The sequence below is a fragment of the Sapajus apella genome, unplaced genomic scaffold, assembly GCF_009761245.1.
Source record: "Sapajus apella isolate SASKATOON/1434 unplaced genomic scaffold, GSC_monkey_1.0 scaffold83, whole genome shotgun sequence".
Classification (NCBI taxonomy): Eukaryota; Metazoa; Chordata; class Mammalia; order Primates; family Cebidae; genus Sapajus; species Sapajus apella.
This window is the reverse complement of record NW_022437023.1, coordinates 2,436,575-2,453,906: the sequence shown is the minus strand read 5'-3', so window position 1 is coordinate 2,453,906 and position 17,332 is coordinate 2,436,575. Positions and strand designations below refer to the sequence as shown.

At 53.6% G+C, this 17,332-nt stretch overlaps 1 protein-coding gene across 6 annotated transcripts in view; it reads right to left on the bottom strand.

The window, feature by feature from the left end:
* ANKS1A (ankyrin repeat and sterile alpha motif domain containing 1A) overlaps positions 1-17,332 on the bottom strand; it is a 190,574-nt gene that overhangs the window by 13,010 nt on the left and 160,232 nt on the right. For all 6 annotated transcript variants that reach the window (XM_032253473.1, XM_032253476.1, XM_032253471.1 and 3 more), the window contains 2 exons: positions 13,658-13,764; positions 75-173 (listed from right to left, as the gene is read on the bottom strand). In XM_032253473.1, the coding sequence (XP_032109364.1) occupies positions 75-173; positions 13,658-13,764 (206 nt within the window). The remainder of the gene's footprint in view (positions 1-74; positions 174-13,657; positions 13,765-17,332) is intronic.

The following is a 17,332-nucleotide window of genomic DNA, read 5'->3' as shown; positions in this document are numbered from 1 at the left end:
CTCTTGGTACAGGTGGTGCTAGGGAGGTGGCCCTGGCTCCACACGGCTGAGGCTACGGGGCTGGCGACAGTCACCTTGGGCAGGGAGCGTGCGGCCTGGAGCAGCTTCCGCCGGTGCTGTGGGTCGCTGATGCCAATGTCCCGCAGGTCCTGCTCTTCCATCACGTTAGACCCCTGAGAGCAGAAAGGTGGACTTCAGGGCCCCTCTTGGATGGATGGATGGTGGCCCTCAGGGGGGCAGGTGGGCCTTTCAGGGCCCGGCACCAAATTCTCCTTCACTGCAGGTACCAAGAGGGCGTGGGGACAAATCTGCCCAGATGGCCCACGGCCACCCAGGCAGCTCCCAGGGGACCTGGGGACTCCAGAATATGCACAGAATATATAGAGTGCTGAGGCTGGCCAGGGCACACAAGGGTGGGGGCGCTGCCTACCCAGGCCCCACCTCGAGCCCCAGGCTCCTGAGTGTGTGTGTATTTTTCTGTGGAGCAGGTTCCATGTATCCAAGATAAAGAACTGGTGGGCTCATCTCAAGCTTCCTCGTAGGCAGGATTTTATAATTCTGAGGCTGCAACAACCACCTCAGGAGGGCAGCGGGTGACAGAGGTGGGTACCCGAGGAGCCAGTCTCACTCTAAGGAGGGGAGGAGCCTTCAAGGGGGAGACTGTCAGAGAAGAGTGTCCTTGTCCCAGAGAGAAGGTGGGTCAGAGCTGAGCCCAGTTTGTACTGCTCCCTGCAACCTCCACTGGCCTCAATGGAGCAGCTGAGGGTGGAGAGGCGCAGGGAGCGCCCACCACAGCACTAAGAGGGGCAAGCGGATGTGAGGCTGGAGGCTGGCACTCCTGCTTTCTTGCTACGTGGCAGAGCTGAGAACTTTTACCTGGCGCGTCCCATTCTATGCTCACGACCTGCAAGTGAGGGTCTCTGTTAATCCTGTTCATCTGTTTTAACAGACGAGGAAACTGAGGCACACAGAGGTCAGACATTTCTTAGCACCACATATCTAGTGGTGGAGCCAGGCAGCCTGACTCTCCTCCATGCTCCTGGCCCCTGCGAGGATGTCTCTAATTACTCATAGTAGTCACAAGATAGTGTGAGCAGATTCAATCTTAAAATACACACTATGTATGGCCTATGATACAAAATTCACAGGTCCCGCCCATCCCTCAGCTGTGGGGCCCCTCGCAGTTGTAGATGCTGCCAATTCCTGGGTGTTCCCAGAGCCTGGCTGGGCACAGACGGGCACAAGCCTGCACACTGCATTTTCACACAAACGCCATTCTCTCGCACACACTTGGTGCCTGTTCTTATCACTGAAAACACACAGGAGGCTGTTCCACAGCAGCGCACGTAGGCCAGCCTCCTTTGGACAAGCTGCATCATCTAGGTTAGGCATATGCTATCATTTATTCAGCCAGTTCCCCGTTGAAGGACATTTGCTTCAACTTCAGCTACTGCATATGGGGCTGCATGAATACCCGCCCCCGTGTGTGGCATGTCTAGGCCTGTTAGGAGGAAGGGCTTCTGCTGGCTTGAAGGGTGTGTGCATTTGACAGTGACGGCTCTTTCTGCTCCTCTTAGTGAAGCCACTGCTAGATCCCCCACACCGTCAGCAACACAGTGGGGCAAGAGTCTATCACTGCAGTTTCTATTTGCACATTTCTTATCAGAGTAGGATCACTCATCCAGAGGTGAGGCTGAGCATCTTTCCACGTTTTGTCTATCTAGCATTTCCAAAGCACTCCCTCCCCTACTCCATACTGGACCTGCCCAAGCCGTTTAGACACAGGGACGACTGTTATTCCCACCCTACAGCTGAGGAAGCTAAGGCCCACAGAGCTCTGGTGACTTGCCGAGGTCACATGGTAAGTGCATCTGGAGCCAGATTCAGCCCAACGTGCTTGTCCACATGGCTCTGCTGCCGCACACTTGGGACACCCAGAGCTCCTTTTCCAGGAGTTAACTTGCTTATAGACTTGGACAGTTTTTCTATGAGGTTGTCAGTCTTTTCTGCATAGATATGTAGGAATTCTTTACATAGTAAGAAATCTGGCCCAGTGCGATGGTGCACGCCTGTAACCCCAACACTTTCGGAGTCCGAGGTAAGGTGGGAGGAGAACTGGAGCCCAGGAATTTGAGACCAGCGTAGTGAGACTCTGTTTCTACAAAAATCAAAAGATTAGCCAGGAATGGTGGTGTGTACCTGTGGTCTCAGCTACTCGGAGGCTGAGGTGGGAGGATCACTTGGGCCCGAAAGGTCAAGGCTACAGTGAGCTGCAGTTGCACCACTGCACTCCAGCCTGGGCGACAGAGTGAGACCCTGTCACCAAACAAAACAACCTGTGTGTGTGTGCAAGTGTGTGTGTGTACATACAACAGATAAGTTAACCTTTTATCTAAGAAATGAGTTAGATAATTGTTTTCTAGTTTGCTGTTTATCTTTTGGCTTTTATGCTGGATTTGCTCATGAGAAATTTATTTTTTGTAACTGAGTGTACCCAACTTTTCTTGTAGAGCTTCTCCGTTCTGTCAGGCTTAAAAAGATCTTGCCTTTCCCAGATTATGTTTTACATTGTTTTATAGATATTTTTTCCTATAATTTAACAGTTTCCTTTTTTACAGCTAAATCTGTAATCCATCTGGAAATTCGTTTTTTTTTTGGAAACGGAGTCTTGCTCTGTCACCCAGGCTGGAGTGCAGTGGCAAGCTCTCAGCTCACTGCAACCTCTGCCTCCCAGGTTTGAGCAATTCTCCCGCCTCAGCCTCCCAAGTAGCTGGGACTACAGGCACATGCCACTACACCTGGCTAAGTTTTTGTATTTTTAGTAGAGACGGGGTTTCACCATGTTAGCCAGGATGGTCTCCATCTCCCGATCTCATGATTTGCCTGCCTCGGCCTCCCAAAGGCCGAGGCTCATTACAGGCATGAGCCCCTGCACCCAGCCCCCATCTGGAAATTCTTTTGATGTAAAGTGTAAAGTCAAGATCCAGCCTTACTTTTTTCCTGGCAGCAGGCTGTCCATTTCTTGGTGAGTGATCTTTTTCCCCAATCTGGAATGGCCTTGATGGTGTCCGAAATTCCTGTGTATTTCTTGGCCTCTCTGGACTTTCACTCTGTTGTGGTGGGCACTACTTTACACTTGGAAAAGCTAAGTGACTTGGGCCAGTTCATGCAGACCCCTGCTGACCTGCTGGCCCCCACTCCATGTGGTGACTGCTGACCATGGGAGTCTCCCCAGAGCCTGTGTTTGGTGACATAAACTCTGTCCCACAGAGGACACTGCCAGCCTTAAGCTCCAGCAAGCCCAGGTGATGAGAGCCCTGAAGCCAGGCTGGAAGCCCCCATTCTGCTCCGGCTGCAGAGCACACCCCTTGCTGGCACCACTCCAGGTCTGAGGCCAGCCGAGTCATCCCCAAATCTGAGAGTCACCACACAGTTGCCACAGTTGCTCTGGGACCAAATCTAACATCTGCTGTTGTGGAAAGGCAGAGAGAGGCAGCTGCCTTCCCAGATTTTTTTTTTTAAGTAGAGTGCAGTGGTATGATGATGGCTCACTGCAACCTTAACCTCCTGGGCTCCAGTGATCCTCCTGCCTCAGCCTCTTAAGTAGCTGGGACCATAGGCATGCACCACCATGTCCGGCTATTTTTTATTATTTTAGAGATGGGGGTCTTACTATGTTGCCCAAGCTGGTCCTGAACTCCTGAGCTCAAGTAATCCTCCTGCCTTGACCTCCCAAAGTGCTGGAATTACAGGTGTCCACCACCATGCCTGGATCCAGCCCAGACTTTCTACCTGATGATGAGGATACCAAAGCGAAGAGCTGAGCTGAGCCTGCCTCAAACCTCCAAGAGGATGTGAATGTCCAAGAGTGACTGCAGCACTGCAGTAAAGTTCTGAACGTCTGCTCATCCCAGCATTGACTCCAACACCTTCACCAGCTTTCAGGGCACCTGAAGGCTGACAGCCAGGAAGCCAGATCCACTGGAGACCGGCCCCTTGCTAACCAGACGTCAGTCAACAGAAGTGCGGGCTGTGTGCAGCTTTGAGGGAAAGAGATGAATGGAAACACAACAAAAATGAAGGAAATGACAGAAAAGCAAAGCAAACCGTTGCCAGAGCCCATTCTGGGCGCAGTGCGGGATCCTTCAGTTCCTGAAGCAGCCATATCTCCGCAATGGGAATGAGCTTGTGCCGTGACCACCCAGTGCCACAAATCCTCAAAGGGCAAGAAACGCTTCTGGAAGTTCCCACACCCTCTTGACTCAGGGAGAAGGGGACCACTGGCTTTTAGAAACCTCTTCATGAGAAGGGTCATGGGGAGAGACTTTCTGCTGTACCTGCTGCCATACCAACCATTGCTGAGTGCTTACTACATGGTGGGACGCTTCTATAATCAGGAAGCGAATACAGTAAAACAGTTCAGTGCACTAACGGGGATTGTCTCAGCTTTAAGAAAAGCTTCACAACTCCGAGTGACATCTGAAACACACAGCTGGTCTTCCAGCCTGGCCTGCTTTAGGTCCAGTCCCCGAGGAAGAGGGGACAGGAGGGTTCCCGGCAGCTGAGTCGGGACAGGGCACTGATCTTCGCCTGCGACCTGGGCCTCTCCCTGTCCTGACTCCCTCACAGACTTCACATTGCCGGCAGGTGTCCGACTGCTCCCAGCTTTGGAAAGGAGAAAGTGCCCCCATGGAGGAGGCAGAGCCAGGATGGCCCCTGGCGGCCTGGTTCCTCAGCCTGTGATCATGGCCATGGCCTGCTTTCGAGAACTCAAGGCAAAGGGGCAGCAAGAAGTGGTTCCCTGGGTCACTGAGCTCTGGGCATGACAAGAATTCCCTGGGCACCCTCTGCCGGGCTTTGTGAGGAGCTGACGTGTGGCCTGTCCTGGGCTCACCGTGAAGATACAGGCCAGCAATACTGAGTCCTGACCACGGTCCAGCACTGTGCTGGGGCCGTCATACTCATCACCTGCAAAAATTCGCCCAACAAACCTTTCAGATAGGAGCAGCTCACCTTACACAGAAAGAAACAGGCTTGGAGAGCAGACTGGACTTATCCAAGGCCACAGTACTAGTGCCCGGCAAAGGGACTGCTCAGGCCCCATCTGACCAACCCCAGTCGTCTTCCTAGGCTTTTCCTGCTGGGGCAGGTGGAGTCTGCTGAAGACAAAAGTGAAGCGTGGGGGTGCGGGCAGATGCTACAGGCTGGCGGGGGCACAGCCTCTTCTGAGCTGAGAGCCAGTGCTGCCTTCCTCCCAAAGAATCACGTCTCTCAGTGTTGCGCACAAACGCTCCTCCCAGGATTCACTCCTGGCCACCTCTTCTTCACCTCTTGGGGAAGGGACACTGTTTCTTTCTTTTTAACTGTACGGAATCCAATTCTTAGAGGTGAGTGGGTTTGGAAATGCCAAAGCCTCTATAAGGGAGAAACAGCGTCAGGATGTGGGCCCAGGCCCCTGGATACACAGCCTGGGCACCGTGTCAAGGGCCAGCCTGACTCTGGGAGAAGCCAGCCTGGTGGGCTGGAGCTCAGTAAGGGGCTGGGTTTGTGGAGTCGCCTGAGATCGTTGCTGGGTGCCCTTCCTCGGTGAGGCACACGAGAAGCGCCTACCATGGTGGCTGTAATTAGCGTCACTTTCCATCAGCCTAAGCCATTTGAATGCTTTCTCCTTCCTGCCAGTAACTGTCACTGGGCTTTGCCTGAAGGGGCAGGAGAAGATGGAGTTGTGGAGGCCCAGGCGGAAGGAGGGAGCACAGCAAGGCTTGGCCCTGGGCATCCTGGGAGGGCAGGAGGTACTGGCTCAAGGAGAAGGGGCAGGGGCTACTGCAGTACCCACCTTGCTTTCTGCTCAGCTTATCTTCCTAAGTTAATTAATTTTCTTAAAACAGGAAGACTGGGGCTGGGTGCGGTGGCTCACACCCATTAATGCCAGCACTTTTGGGGGCCGAGGCAGGTGGATCATGAGGTGAGGAGTTCAAGACCAGCCTGAACAACATGGTGAAATTCTTTCTCTACTAAAAATACAAAAATTAACCGGGCATGGTGGTGGGCACCTGTAATCCCAGCTACTTGAGAGGCTGAGGCAGGAGAATCGCTTGAACCTGGGAGGCGGAGGTTGCAGTGAGCCTAGATTGCACCACTGTACGCCAGCCTGGGTGACAGAGCGAGACTCTGTCTCAAAAAAAAAAAAAAAAAAAAAAAGGGAAGATTGGAATCATTTCTACCATTTTGGGTGTATTTTTCTGTGCTTTATATTAAGAAAAAACTTTAGTAAAATTGGGATTATAGACTGAATGCATACAGTTTCTTTCTTTTCTCCCTACTGCTCGCCACCTAAGTTTCTTTAACCTGCCTCTTTTCACATGCCCATCTATTGCATGCAAATATCCCCTGTGACGTTTCACTGCCTTTATGAACACCTGTGGTGCACCAACTCAAGCATGCCCGTCACTCGCCCTGCCACTGGGCACTCAGGCTTCTCCGCTCTTGGCTCATGCTGGCCGGCCGCCACTGCAGGCGGTTTCTGCAGTGCCCAGAACATGTTACTCAGCACGTTCGTTTGGGGTGCAGGTGACTAAACACACCAGGTTTCTGGTCTCAGCCGGGACCAACTTCTGAGGCTCTAATGGCCACGGCACATGGGCCCAAAGAGCAAGGGGAGCGCAAGGTTCTCCCCAGCCCCAGGGCAACTGCTGTGGGGCTGGCCCGGGTAGGGGGCAGGAAGAAGCGTCAGGAGAGGTGATAGAAAGCAAGGAGGAGGGACAGGCTCTCTGATACTCACCACTATGGCCCCAGATCTTAAGAATGATGGGAAACAGAAGCCATGCTCCCTGAGGCCTGCATGCAGTCACCCACCTGGGGTGAGGGCTTTCCTAGTGCCAGCAACTATGCAAAACGGCTGTGGTAGAAAGGGGTGGAGAAAGGGTTTCCAATCCCGGTTTAGCTGCTCAGGCTCTTATGAAGGCAGGGCCCACTAAACAGGAGTAGAACCCCCTGCCTCACAGTGTTTGGTACCCAGCATCAGCTTGTGGGCAGGAATCAGGTGCTCAGAGACTGGTTGGTTTGTCTGCTCTGCTGGGACTCTGCAACAGAACTTCCCCAAGTGGCCGCAAACTGACATCCTACCCTCAACTAACAGCTGCCAGCAGGAGCAGGGACCACTTGACCTGACCCACCCACAGCTCTCTGCTTTCCTGACTATCCCATACCCCAGCCAGGCCTTGGCCTCTCCTCAAGGGATAAAACCCAATGGTGACAGCCACCAGGAAGAAGCAAGAGTTACTAGTTCCTAAAGCCTCTGCAGTGACTTTTGAGGCCCTCTCTATCTGTCATGCCGTGGGAAGAGCTCTCAAGGATGGATATGACAGCACATGGGTTTCATTAAAGCACCCCCTCTGACCCCTGGTCTCCCAAGCAGGACCTTGGCACCCCCATTCTCTCTGTGGGCAGACATGGCAGCCTTCCCACTCATCTCCTGCCTGTCATCCTGACACACCTTCCTCTTTGAGGTCTTGGCTTAGGTCAAGGTGCCATAGTCACCCCCAAATCAGCCATGTAGATTTGCTGGGACCAAGTGAGTCTGGAGTCAGAGGTTTGGTCCCAAGATCACCCAAAGCAGCTTTAACTCATGGATCTGAGGTCAAGAACAGAGACAAAACCAGCCTCCGCAGCCTGCAGAGAAAGACTGCCACCGTTTTCAGAGAAGCCACCTTCCACCTTGCATCCGTACATACAGTTTTGCTCTCTGACACCATGTCACCACACATAACACCATGTCCTCTTTGGAGTTTAATGCCTCAAGAAGTAAGTAGGTCAAATGAAGGCCCAGGTGACAGAGGATGAACAGGGAGGAAGGGTAACCTGCCCAAAGTCACACAGGGGGGGACCTGGAGGAGAACCCAGGTCTCCTGACTCCTGGTCCAGTTCCCTTTGTCACTAATTACACATTTGAGCTTCCCCCTTTCAGTTTACTTAACTACCCCGGAGCTTCACAGAGGGCAGGGTGGGGAGGAGGTGCGCAGAAGCAACGGGCCAGGCAGTGGTGGTGGCTGCACAGGCCCAGAAGGGCTTGGGGGACCTGAGCCAGTACACAGAGCCGACCTGCATCTGATTCCTTGCCAGTTCCTTTCTCAGCCTTTTGTTGAATGGCTCCAACACACAGTGGGTAGAGTTCTGACCTGGACCAGCCTGGGGGTGATGCGCTCACCCAGCCTGACGGGCCCCAGTGCCAGGCTCCAACCTTGTGAGGGTATATGAACATGAGCCCCAGGGGCTGCACCTTCCTGGGAAGGGGAGATTGGGAGGTGGGAGCAGCACTCCAGGTCTAGGGACCTGCCTTCCAGTCCCGACTCCAGTCTGCCCGAGGGGCAACATTGGGCACATTACTGTATCTGAGAGCCCTGGTTCCACGGACCCTGGAGTGCACAGATGATGACTGTGAACTGTTAGGTCTATAGCTTTGACAGAAAGACAGGGGCCCCGCTGCCCTGGCCCCTGGGCCTTACTCTCTGCCTGTGTTTAATGTGGGGTTTGGCTGAGTGAGTACCTAGACATTCGAGATGCTAGGAAAGACGCCTCTGCAGTGCTCACACCAAGAGGCCAGCAATCAGAAGCGATGGAAGACATCTGCCAGCCAGTCTGATTCCATTTTAAAGAGCAGTTGGTCAAATTAGCAGGCATGAAAACAGACATTCGGAAAGTTCTCAAAGTTCCTTCTACTGTGTAGGGGACTGGAGAAGGCCAGAACAGGGCCTGGGGCAGTCAGAGGGGGCTCCCGAGCGATTCCAGCTGCCCTTGCCAGGAATGCAGGTGCTGCGGTCAGGCAGTGAAAGGGAAGGGGAGCAAGAGGTGCACTCGCTAGGAACAGGCCCCAAGTAAGCCTGCCCCTCGTCACGCTTGCTATAAGGGGTGCCCTCAGCCAGGCTCCCGAGACCAAGGGAGACCCTGGTGCAGCATTAACTCCTGGGATATTGAGGAATGACATTCTTAAGTGACTACAGCATTTAGCCAGTCCAGGAGGCAGGATTCACACTTGTCTAAGAGGATTCCTTTCCTTTCCAAGCCTCAGCTCCACTGATCCTCCTATTTAAGGCTCTGCTTCAACTGGGCAAGCAATGCCAGTACAGCAGTCAGCTCACAAAGTGCTGTGCAGGGAGACGGGACGGGGGTGGAGGCAGAGGCTGGGGAGAGGGCCTCTCGGCCATGACCATTCTGATAATGGTGCTCAGTGGCAGCTTGCTTAGGCTGGCAGTGGCCTCTTGGGCCTCGGGGGGAAGAAGGCAAAAGGGGGCAATGACAAGCCCCACTGTTCATGTGAAGCTGGTTTAGAGGGCTGGAGAGTGAGGTGCAAATCCAGGTGACAGGAACAGGAAGGGAACCTCAGGGGCTTGGTGACCTGGTTGGAAAGTTTCATAAAAGCCAATAAAGAAGAACCTCCTGGCCCCAGCTTATGCCTTTGGCCTCTCTTCACCTGTCATCTCTCTCCAACACGTGGGAACAAGCTGGCACCGCCTCAGAAACAGACAGGAAGACAGCAGGGGCCTATCTGCCACGTGGCAGGAACCTGCAGAGAAAGAAATTGACGGGAGGAACAGGAGGCCTCCCATCCCGCCTGGCTGATGCAGCGTACAATTCTAGTCCATCCTGAGCCGGCTGCCAGCCTCATTCCCATCTTCCATTTGTCCACTGCCCCAAGCTATGACAGCCTGCCACACACGGGCCCTCAACCACGCCCTGGATGGCTAAAGTGTGCCTCACTCAAGGGGCTTTTTGCCTGGTGTGGGGCACTAACAGATCATCCCCCCATGCTCAGGACTCAGAGATCTTGGGACTCTCCCACACGTGGCTTTTAAGAGCCCTGAGGTCAGGCCCAGCCACCTCTCCCGCCTAGCTGTCAGGGCCCTGCCCTTCAATGCCCCCCAGCAGCCTCCTCACTTACCACAGGCAGGCTGGCCCCCTGCAGGCCTCTCCTTTCTCTGTGATCTTTCCAGGTCCCACCGTCTCTACAAAACCCCTGTGACAGACAGCAGAACCCAGAGGTTCGAGGTTGGACTTGGCTCTGCCACTTGGGCAGCAGCAGCATCTCTGGCATCTGGGCCTCCTCCCCCTGCTGGCGGCGCTTGCCAGCCTGTGCTGCACTGAACACTGGCCACTGTGTTGTTTTCATTGCCTTGTGTGCTTTGTTATCCCAGCTGGACCATCAAGTTCCTTATGACACCTACGTTATTTGCTTTTTTGATTACGCATCCATTCATGGTGGGAAACAGAGAGAAACTATTACACTCCAAAAAGGAACATGAAGCCACCTGGAGTCCTCTTGAGCTAGCCACTGAAAACATCCTGACTTACTCCCTTGCACCCCTATGCATACATGTTTTCTTTTTCAGAAATTAAGATCATATTGTGAATTTCTGTGTCAATTTCTTCACTCAACACTACAAGGTGGACATTTTCCCACATTAGAAATTCTTTAAAAACATGTTTTTTTTAATGTCTACATGGCACTCCAGCATCAGGAGTGCCATCGTATATTCAATCAACATGTCTGTGAAGGGCGTCAGGCTGAGTCTTCACATACAAAACCTGCTCTAGCATGCCCGGAGCTACACATTTGCCAACCACCAATTACCTTCCTTCTGCGCTGATTAAATGCATTGCATTTCCTCCCTTCTCCTAAGAAAGCCCATTTCCTGTGGATAAGATTTGTGGTGAAAATGGAACCAACTACGATGCAGGTGCAGTGTGGTGGGCCTTCGGACTGGCTGGCAGGTGTGGGAGCCACTTTCCCTCTCTTCCTGTGTGTCTGTTGTCGGTTCTGCCCATCCTAGGGAGCACCTGGCAGCCCCCACTGCCCTGGCCCTGCCCCTCTAAATCAAAGGCCCTTTCTGTCTGTAAGCAAGAGAGTGTGGATATAGTTCACGTTGCCTGCTTGTCCAGCTCAATTACCACATCACAGGAGGAAGAATAAGGGGATGTGACACCTGGAGGCCAAGACAGAGGTCTTCAATTTTCTGAAGGGCTTAAACATGTTGTGTGTGGTCCCAAAAGGTAAACCTGGGACCAAGAGACAGACACCACAGGAAACAGATTTTGACTCAATATAAAGAATGCTCTAAATCAGCCGTACAATGCAAAGAATGAATGGGTGACTTCTTTAAAAAACCATCATGGCAGAAACTATCCGGAAGGGATTCGGCAGAGAGGACAATTAGGCCACAGGACGTTCCAGTTCCTTCCACCCTGAGAGGGAGCCGTGTGATGTGCACATATGCCCTGTACTTCTATGACAGTCCTCGGGACCCTGTCACAGGGAAATCCCACAGCAACACCTTGACTGTGAAACAGCCTCAGTTTCCAGATGCTCCTAAGACATGTCCAGCCTGGCTTCCTGGAAGCTGCTTGTGCATTTTGTAGAAGAGTCTCCAGGGCATTTCAGAACCAAGGGAAATGTCTGTAGCCTACTGAAAACCTAACGACATGGGATAGATGGTAGCTAATGTGATGCAAATTATACCACATGCAATGAGGGAATATTTCAATAACAGAAATGCTCCCCTTCCCATGTTTCCATCTTCCTTTTTTCGGGTTGCTAAAACATAATTCCCTGACAACCCATCTGGCCATTCACATGCAGTTACCCGGGATGCTGTGCACAGCTCCTCAGGCCACTCCAGGTATCTGAGGTCCTGGCTCAGCCAGGCGTGCTGGGCATCCCTTCTCGCACAGACTCCACCCGCTAGCAGCCAGAGCCCCCAGAAGGACTGAGCTGCAGGCCACCCTCGATGAGGGTCCTTCCAGCATAGGAAGAGACGCATCTTACGGAGGCCCTGCCCTATGCATGAAGCTCTGGCCCAAGGCCACACTTCTCCAAACACCTGCTCAGCTGCTCTCTGGCCCAGTCCTAAGGAGTCTTGGGCTATTTGAGGGGTAGGAGCCTTGTCCTTTCCCAAATCAGCAGAAGGAGGGATGGGAAGCAACAGCTCAGCCTCTAGCATCTCAAAGTACAGGGAGGGAACACCCTAAGACCCCCCTCACTTGCCTATCCGGTGGCCAGCCTAAGGAAGGGTTAAGCTGAGAGAGGGAAGGCCCCTCAATGCTCTGAGCCAGGGCCAACCTGGGTCCCCATGCATTGCCTGAGCCCCTCCCCGCCCCCACTCCATCCTGAGTTTGTCATCCTTCCCCGAGGAACATGGTGAGTCAGGGGTTAGGTCACAAGAACCATAAATATACTCAGTTTAACTTTTAAGAAGAAAAAAAAATTGCTGTTTTAAAACTTAAGATTTCTAAAAGCTGAAAATTAACTGCGCCAAAGCCAGCTTGGGAGGGGTGCTTTGTGGCAGACTGCAGTATCTTCTTCCCTGGAGGTGGAGATGGCTCTAGGTGAGTTGGGTCTCTCCTGGAAGTCTCAGCCAGCTCCCTGGGCAGGCCACTATTTAGGAGGCCCCAAACACAACCCCATCAGTGAGAAACCCTCAGAAGCCCCCAGTGGAGAACAGAGTGCAAGCAGTATAAGCTGTGTGCTGACTCTGACCCTGGCCCCTCAACTGAGACAGCCGTGCAAGGCAGGCACAGGTGAGAGAGATCCCCTCAGAGAGGGCAGGACTAACTCAAACCAAGATGACTCAGGCTGGAAGGTGACAGAAAGCACATAGGTAGCTATGCCCCCATCCCTGTATCCACAGAGAAGAAAGAGGCTGTACAGCACAGTGGTTAGAGCCTGCTCCCCAGATCCAGAGCACTAGATGCACATTTCTACCCTGCCAATGACTGACAGTGTGACCCTGAGCAAGCGACCTAGCCATGCTACCTCATTTCCTTCATCTGGGCAACGGAGATTGATACGAGCCCACACCCCAGGGCTGCAGGGAAGATTCAATGAGCCAATTTATGCAAGCCACTAAGAACTGCGCAAGCACACAGTAAGCACTAGTAAGAAGTGTCAGCGACCACAATCATTAACTGCGACTCAAATGCCTGCGCCTAGGGGCAGGCCCGGCCCATACAGATCCCGCGGGAAGGGCTTCCAAGAGAGGGACAGTGACAGGTACCCTGCTCAGAGCTACTTTCTGAAATGGCAAAGGGTGCACCAGATCCTAAGCCCAGGGTACTAACTGGGTCCCTATTCTGCAGGGATCCAGAGGAAACACCCTGGTTTCTCTTTTCTTTTCTGGCCCCTTGTGTTTTGTGAGAGAGCTTCTCAAAGAAGCAACCAACCCTCCAAGTCATCAGCTCAGCCTTTTCTCTGGGCCATCTCTGAGGCCATGGGGACATGGGGTTGTGTAAACCTGGACTCTAGCCCAGGCACTGGGCCTTGGCTCGGCAGGGAAGGGGTCTTTCTGCCGGAGGCAAGGCTCTTTGCTTCACCGACAACTCACTTGACAACAAAGTTTTGAAAAATAAATAAAACTCCTGGTGCCCAGCCTTGACCCTCCTTCTTGGGATGTGGATCTGCAAAGAGAGTTCCCTCCGGAGCTGTTTCTGGGGCGGAGGGAGAGGGAGGGTTTGGAAAGGAGGCACGCGCCACCTGGCTGACTTCCTGGTGTCTGAGTGACCGCAGTGAGCTTTCCCTGGGATTCGGGTCTACGTACTGTTGCAGACTCCTGTGGGGCCTGTGCCCACTGACAGCACCCTGCCGACGAGGAGACCTGCAGCCACTTACCAGGAAGCGGACATCGTCAAAGCCATTCAGAAGCAACTTGCTCTCATACTGCTGCAGCCCAATCGACTCGAGCCATTCCCCGACACTCTGCTCCAGCGTCCGCGAACCTGACGAGAGAGGAATCGGCAGACGCTTGAAAAGGGAAAAACCATTAAGGCGGTAGCAGCGGCACTCAGAGGAAGACAGATGGCATTGCCACATCATAGTCATTACCATGAAACAGCCAAACTATATACAAGAGACCAGAGAGCAGCGGACACGCAGCTCCTCTTCTGTGTACAGCCAAGGACAGGACCACCTGGTGCTGTCCACACACTGCCCAGCCTCGGGCGGCTGCTGCCCACTCACACCCCCAGGTCTGAGCTGCTCCAGGGCCACAGCTGCACATGCACGGTCTCTGCCCACAGGTCGGGGTTGGGGGAAGCCAACCCCCAACAGTCTCCGGGTCAACTCCTCATCAGCGTGCGTGCTGAGATATTTCAGAAAGTCTGTCCCCACAGGCACTAGAGGGGGCTGAGGGCGCTGCTAAGTGCCCATGAGCCCCGCCGCTCCTCTCATCCATGCAACTTCTGGAGCCCCCACGGGGCTGTGGCGAGGGGCAAGTTCTGCGACCTTGCAGCATAAACCAGTCAGGAGAGAGCACACATCTTCATGCAGCTGAGGGACACAGGCACACAGCGAGGGCTCCGGGAGGGAAATAGCAGCAGCGGCTGTTCACCAGGACCCAGCACATGCAACACAAGCAGCACAGAACACGGCAGGGGGAGAAAAGAGACTTTTACTTGTTTTCCCCCAGCAGTCCCGGAATAAGCAAACCATGGCCACCGGCCCTTTGTACTCAGAGGTTCAAGGCAGCAAGGGGCTGAGTGGGGCACATGGGCCAGGCCTCGGGGGGTCGGGCTCAGGTGTGGCTCTGCTGGGATGGCAGCATCGCATTCCGCCAGGCTGCGCGGCCAGCGGGCCAGGAGCCCGGTCCACAGCTAGACTCTGGCGGCTGGCGAGCAGGGCGTCTCCTGGGCCAGTGCGCTGTCTAAAGTGCTGCCTTCTTGGGTTGGGCTGGTTTTCAGGGGCTGGGCATTCATTTTCGTCTTCTGATAGTAGCTGTTCCTGTGACTCACCTGCCTGCTCAGGTGAACAGGCAGGAAAATTCAGTTCTTGGCTAAATAAGACAAAACCCAACCAGATAAAAGCGATAGAAAAAGGAAGTGGTCCTCCGTCAGCTGAGCTGTGGCAGCTTAAGTCTATTCACGTCCTGCGCTGCTCTCTCTTCGGCTGAGCGATGAAGACAGCAACAGTCATCCCAGGGTCTCCGGATCTTGACGTTTTCCTCCAAGGATGAGTGGGGAAGGGAGACATCTATTTGCTCCTCCGTCTGGATAGGGATCGTAGTGGCGCAGGGAGGACAGAAGTTCGGCCCTTTCTGGCAGACCTTGGATGTTCTGAGCTGGATGTCCGAACCCCAACCTACTTCTCTGATTCTCGTGGGCAAGAACAGATGAAAGAAGGAAAAAAGAGAAGAGAAGGAAAAAGAGGTACAAGGAAGGGAAAAGAAGAACCAACTACAAAAACATCACCTCCAGTGAACTCTTGACACGGTGAAAGTCATTCTGCCGTTCCCAGGTACTTTCTGCCCCTTGGGGCAGGACAATGACAACTTGCTCGGTTATTTACAAGACCCTGGTACCAACTGTGCCAGCCTCCACTCCCTCTCCTCTGTCTCCTGCAGAACAGATGGTATCAGGGACCCGGCGGCCTTCTGGATGCACGCTGCCGCAGCACTCCAAGATGCCAAGTCTGGGGGAATACTTGAGCTCCCCTGCCCTTGAATGGGGAAGTCTGCTCCAGGAGCCTAAGCGGCAGGTTCCCGTATGCCCATGAAGTCAAGTGTCCCCGGGTGCTGATTCATTCTTGCTTGTAATCCCCCAGCCGGGCAGCTGTGGTCCTGCCTGCTGCCGGAGGATGTGCGCGCTGACAGAGCCGCAGCAGAATGCTTTGTCTAAAGGCTCCTGGGCTCCACGCTGCCTGCTGCTGGCTCCACAGTCCTTGCTCACTCTCGTAATGTCTGGCCCTCCCCTTCCTCCCCTCCTCACCCTCCCCCTTCCAAGCTCAGGAAAATACATCAGGGATCGGACATCACATCGGAGCAGAAGTGGCTGCTGCTGTGGCTGCTGAGGGAGAAGGAGACAGCAGCACTAGCAACACGGCAAAATGACAGATTTCCCAATATCTGATGTTGGCTGCACAAATGCGTATGAAGGGCGGAGACATGAAACTTTACCTCCAGCTCCAGGGGCTGGAAACAGCTTGTCAGGAAGAATAGAGAGGGAACGCTCCTAGAGCTTTGTTAGACAGTTTCCAGGACAGCCAGGAGAGAACAAAGGAATGACCAGCCCCAAAGGGCATAGCCCACAGGTAAGTGACCCCCTCGCCCCAACTTGCCACTTTGGAATGACTGTGCTGCATCATAAAAACAGGCAATGAAATAAGGCCATTACACTTGATGTTCCTTAGGTGAGTATGCCAAACAAATTGGAGACAGATTTCTCTCGGGCCTGTCAGAGCCCAGCGGAAGAGCCCCATCCCCAGAGCAAGCCACTCACACTCTGGGGGAGGAGAGCAATGGCCAAGGACAAGGGGAAATCAGGCCCAAATCCCAAGTACAGATGTAGACGGGCAAAAAAGATAAAATAGGTACAGGGACATAAGTCCAGGGACTACACGTCATCCTCCAAATATGCTGGGAGATACTGGTATCCCGATAGGCTGTAGATGAGCCCTGGCAAAGAAAGAGTTCTCATCAGGCCCCAGAAGGATCCTGGTTGACCAGCTACTCAACACCTAACATGGCTGGCTCTATCAGAAGACAGCCAAGCAAGTTCCCTTCTGCTTGATGGAGGCCTCTGTTGACAGAAGCCAAAGCGGCCTGGGCCAGTGGGAAAGGTCACCCTCCTGGATTCCTGAGAATGGCAGTTGGCACAGGGATGAGTTGGCTGTAAATGCTTCTGTTGGGGATTCAGCTACCTAGCTCCAGTGGTGGCAGCCTAGGGGCCCATGGCCCTAAACCAGGCCTGAGACTCTAATGCTGTGGTCGTGCCCTTCAGGTGGGGGTGAGGGCGCCTCTGCAAAACCAGCGGGGCTGGGCAATCCCACACTTGCTGCAGGGATGCCAGCTGGAGGGCCTGCTCTTCCTCCACCCAGGCTGCTGACCCCAGAGCCCAGATCTTTTCTCTCTGATCCTGAAACCCAGCCCAAGGACAATCTGAACCCTGGTACTGACCAGTCAAAATAAACAGTGATTCCGTTTTGGTCTGAGCTGAAGACGGTACTCCCTGAGATCCTGGAGAAATACCTCTCCTGACCCATCAGACAGGGTTCACAGGCAGGCCTGAGCCCATCCTTTCTATGTTTCAGAGTCTAGTAGTGGTACAGACACAGCAGCCTGGCATTCTGCAGCACAGGTGGATGGACCCTCTGTTTAGGTGGTCCGCCACATATGCCTGCTCCTGACTTTCCCAAGCTGAACTACAGAGGATGGTTCACGAAAATGACTACTAAAACAAGACTGTGTCCTGGGATCCAGAAACCGAAGAGTAGAGGCAGACTGCCTCTCAACACACTCATATGGGTTTATGGGGGACAAGAACTGGTAGGTGGGATCAGACAGGAGACCAGACG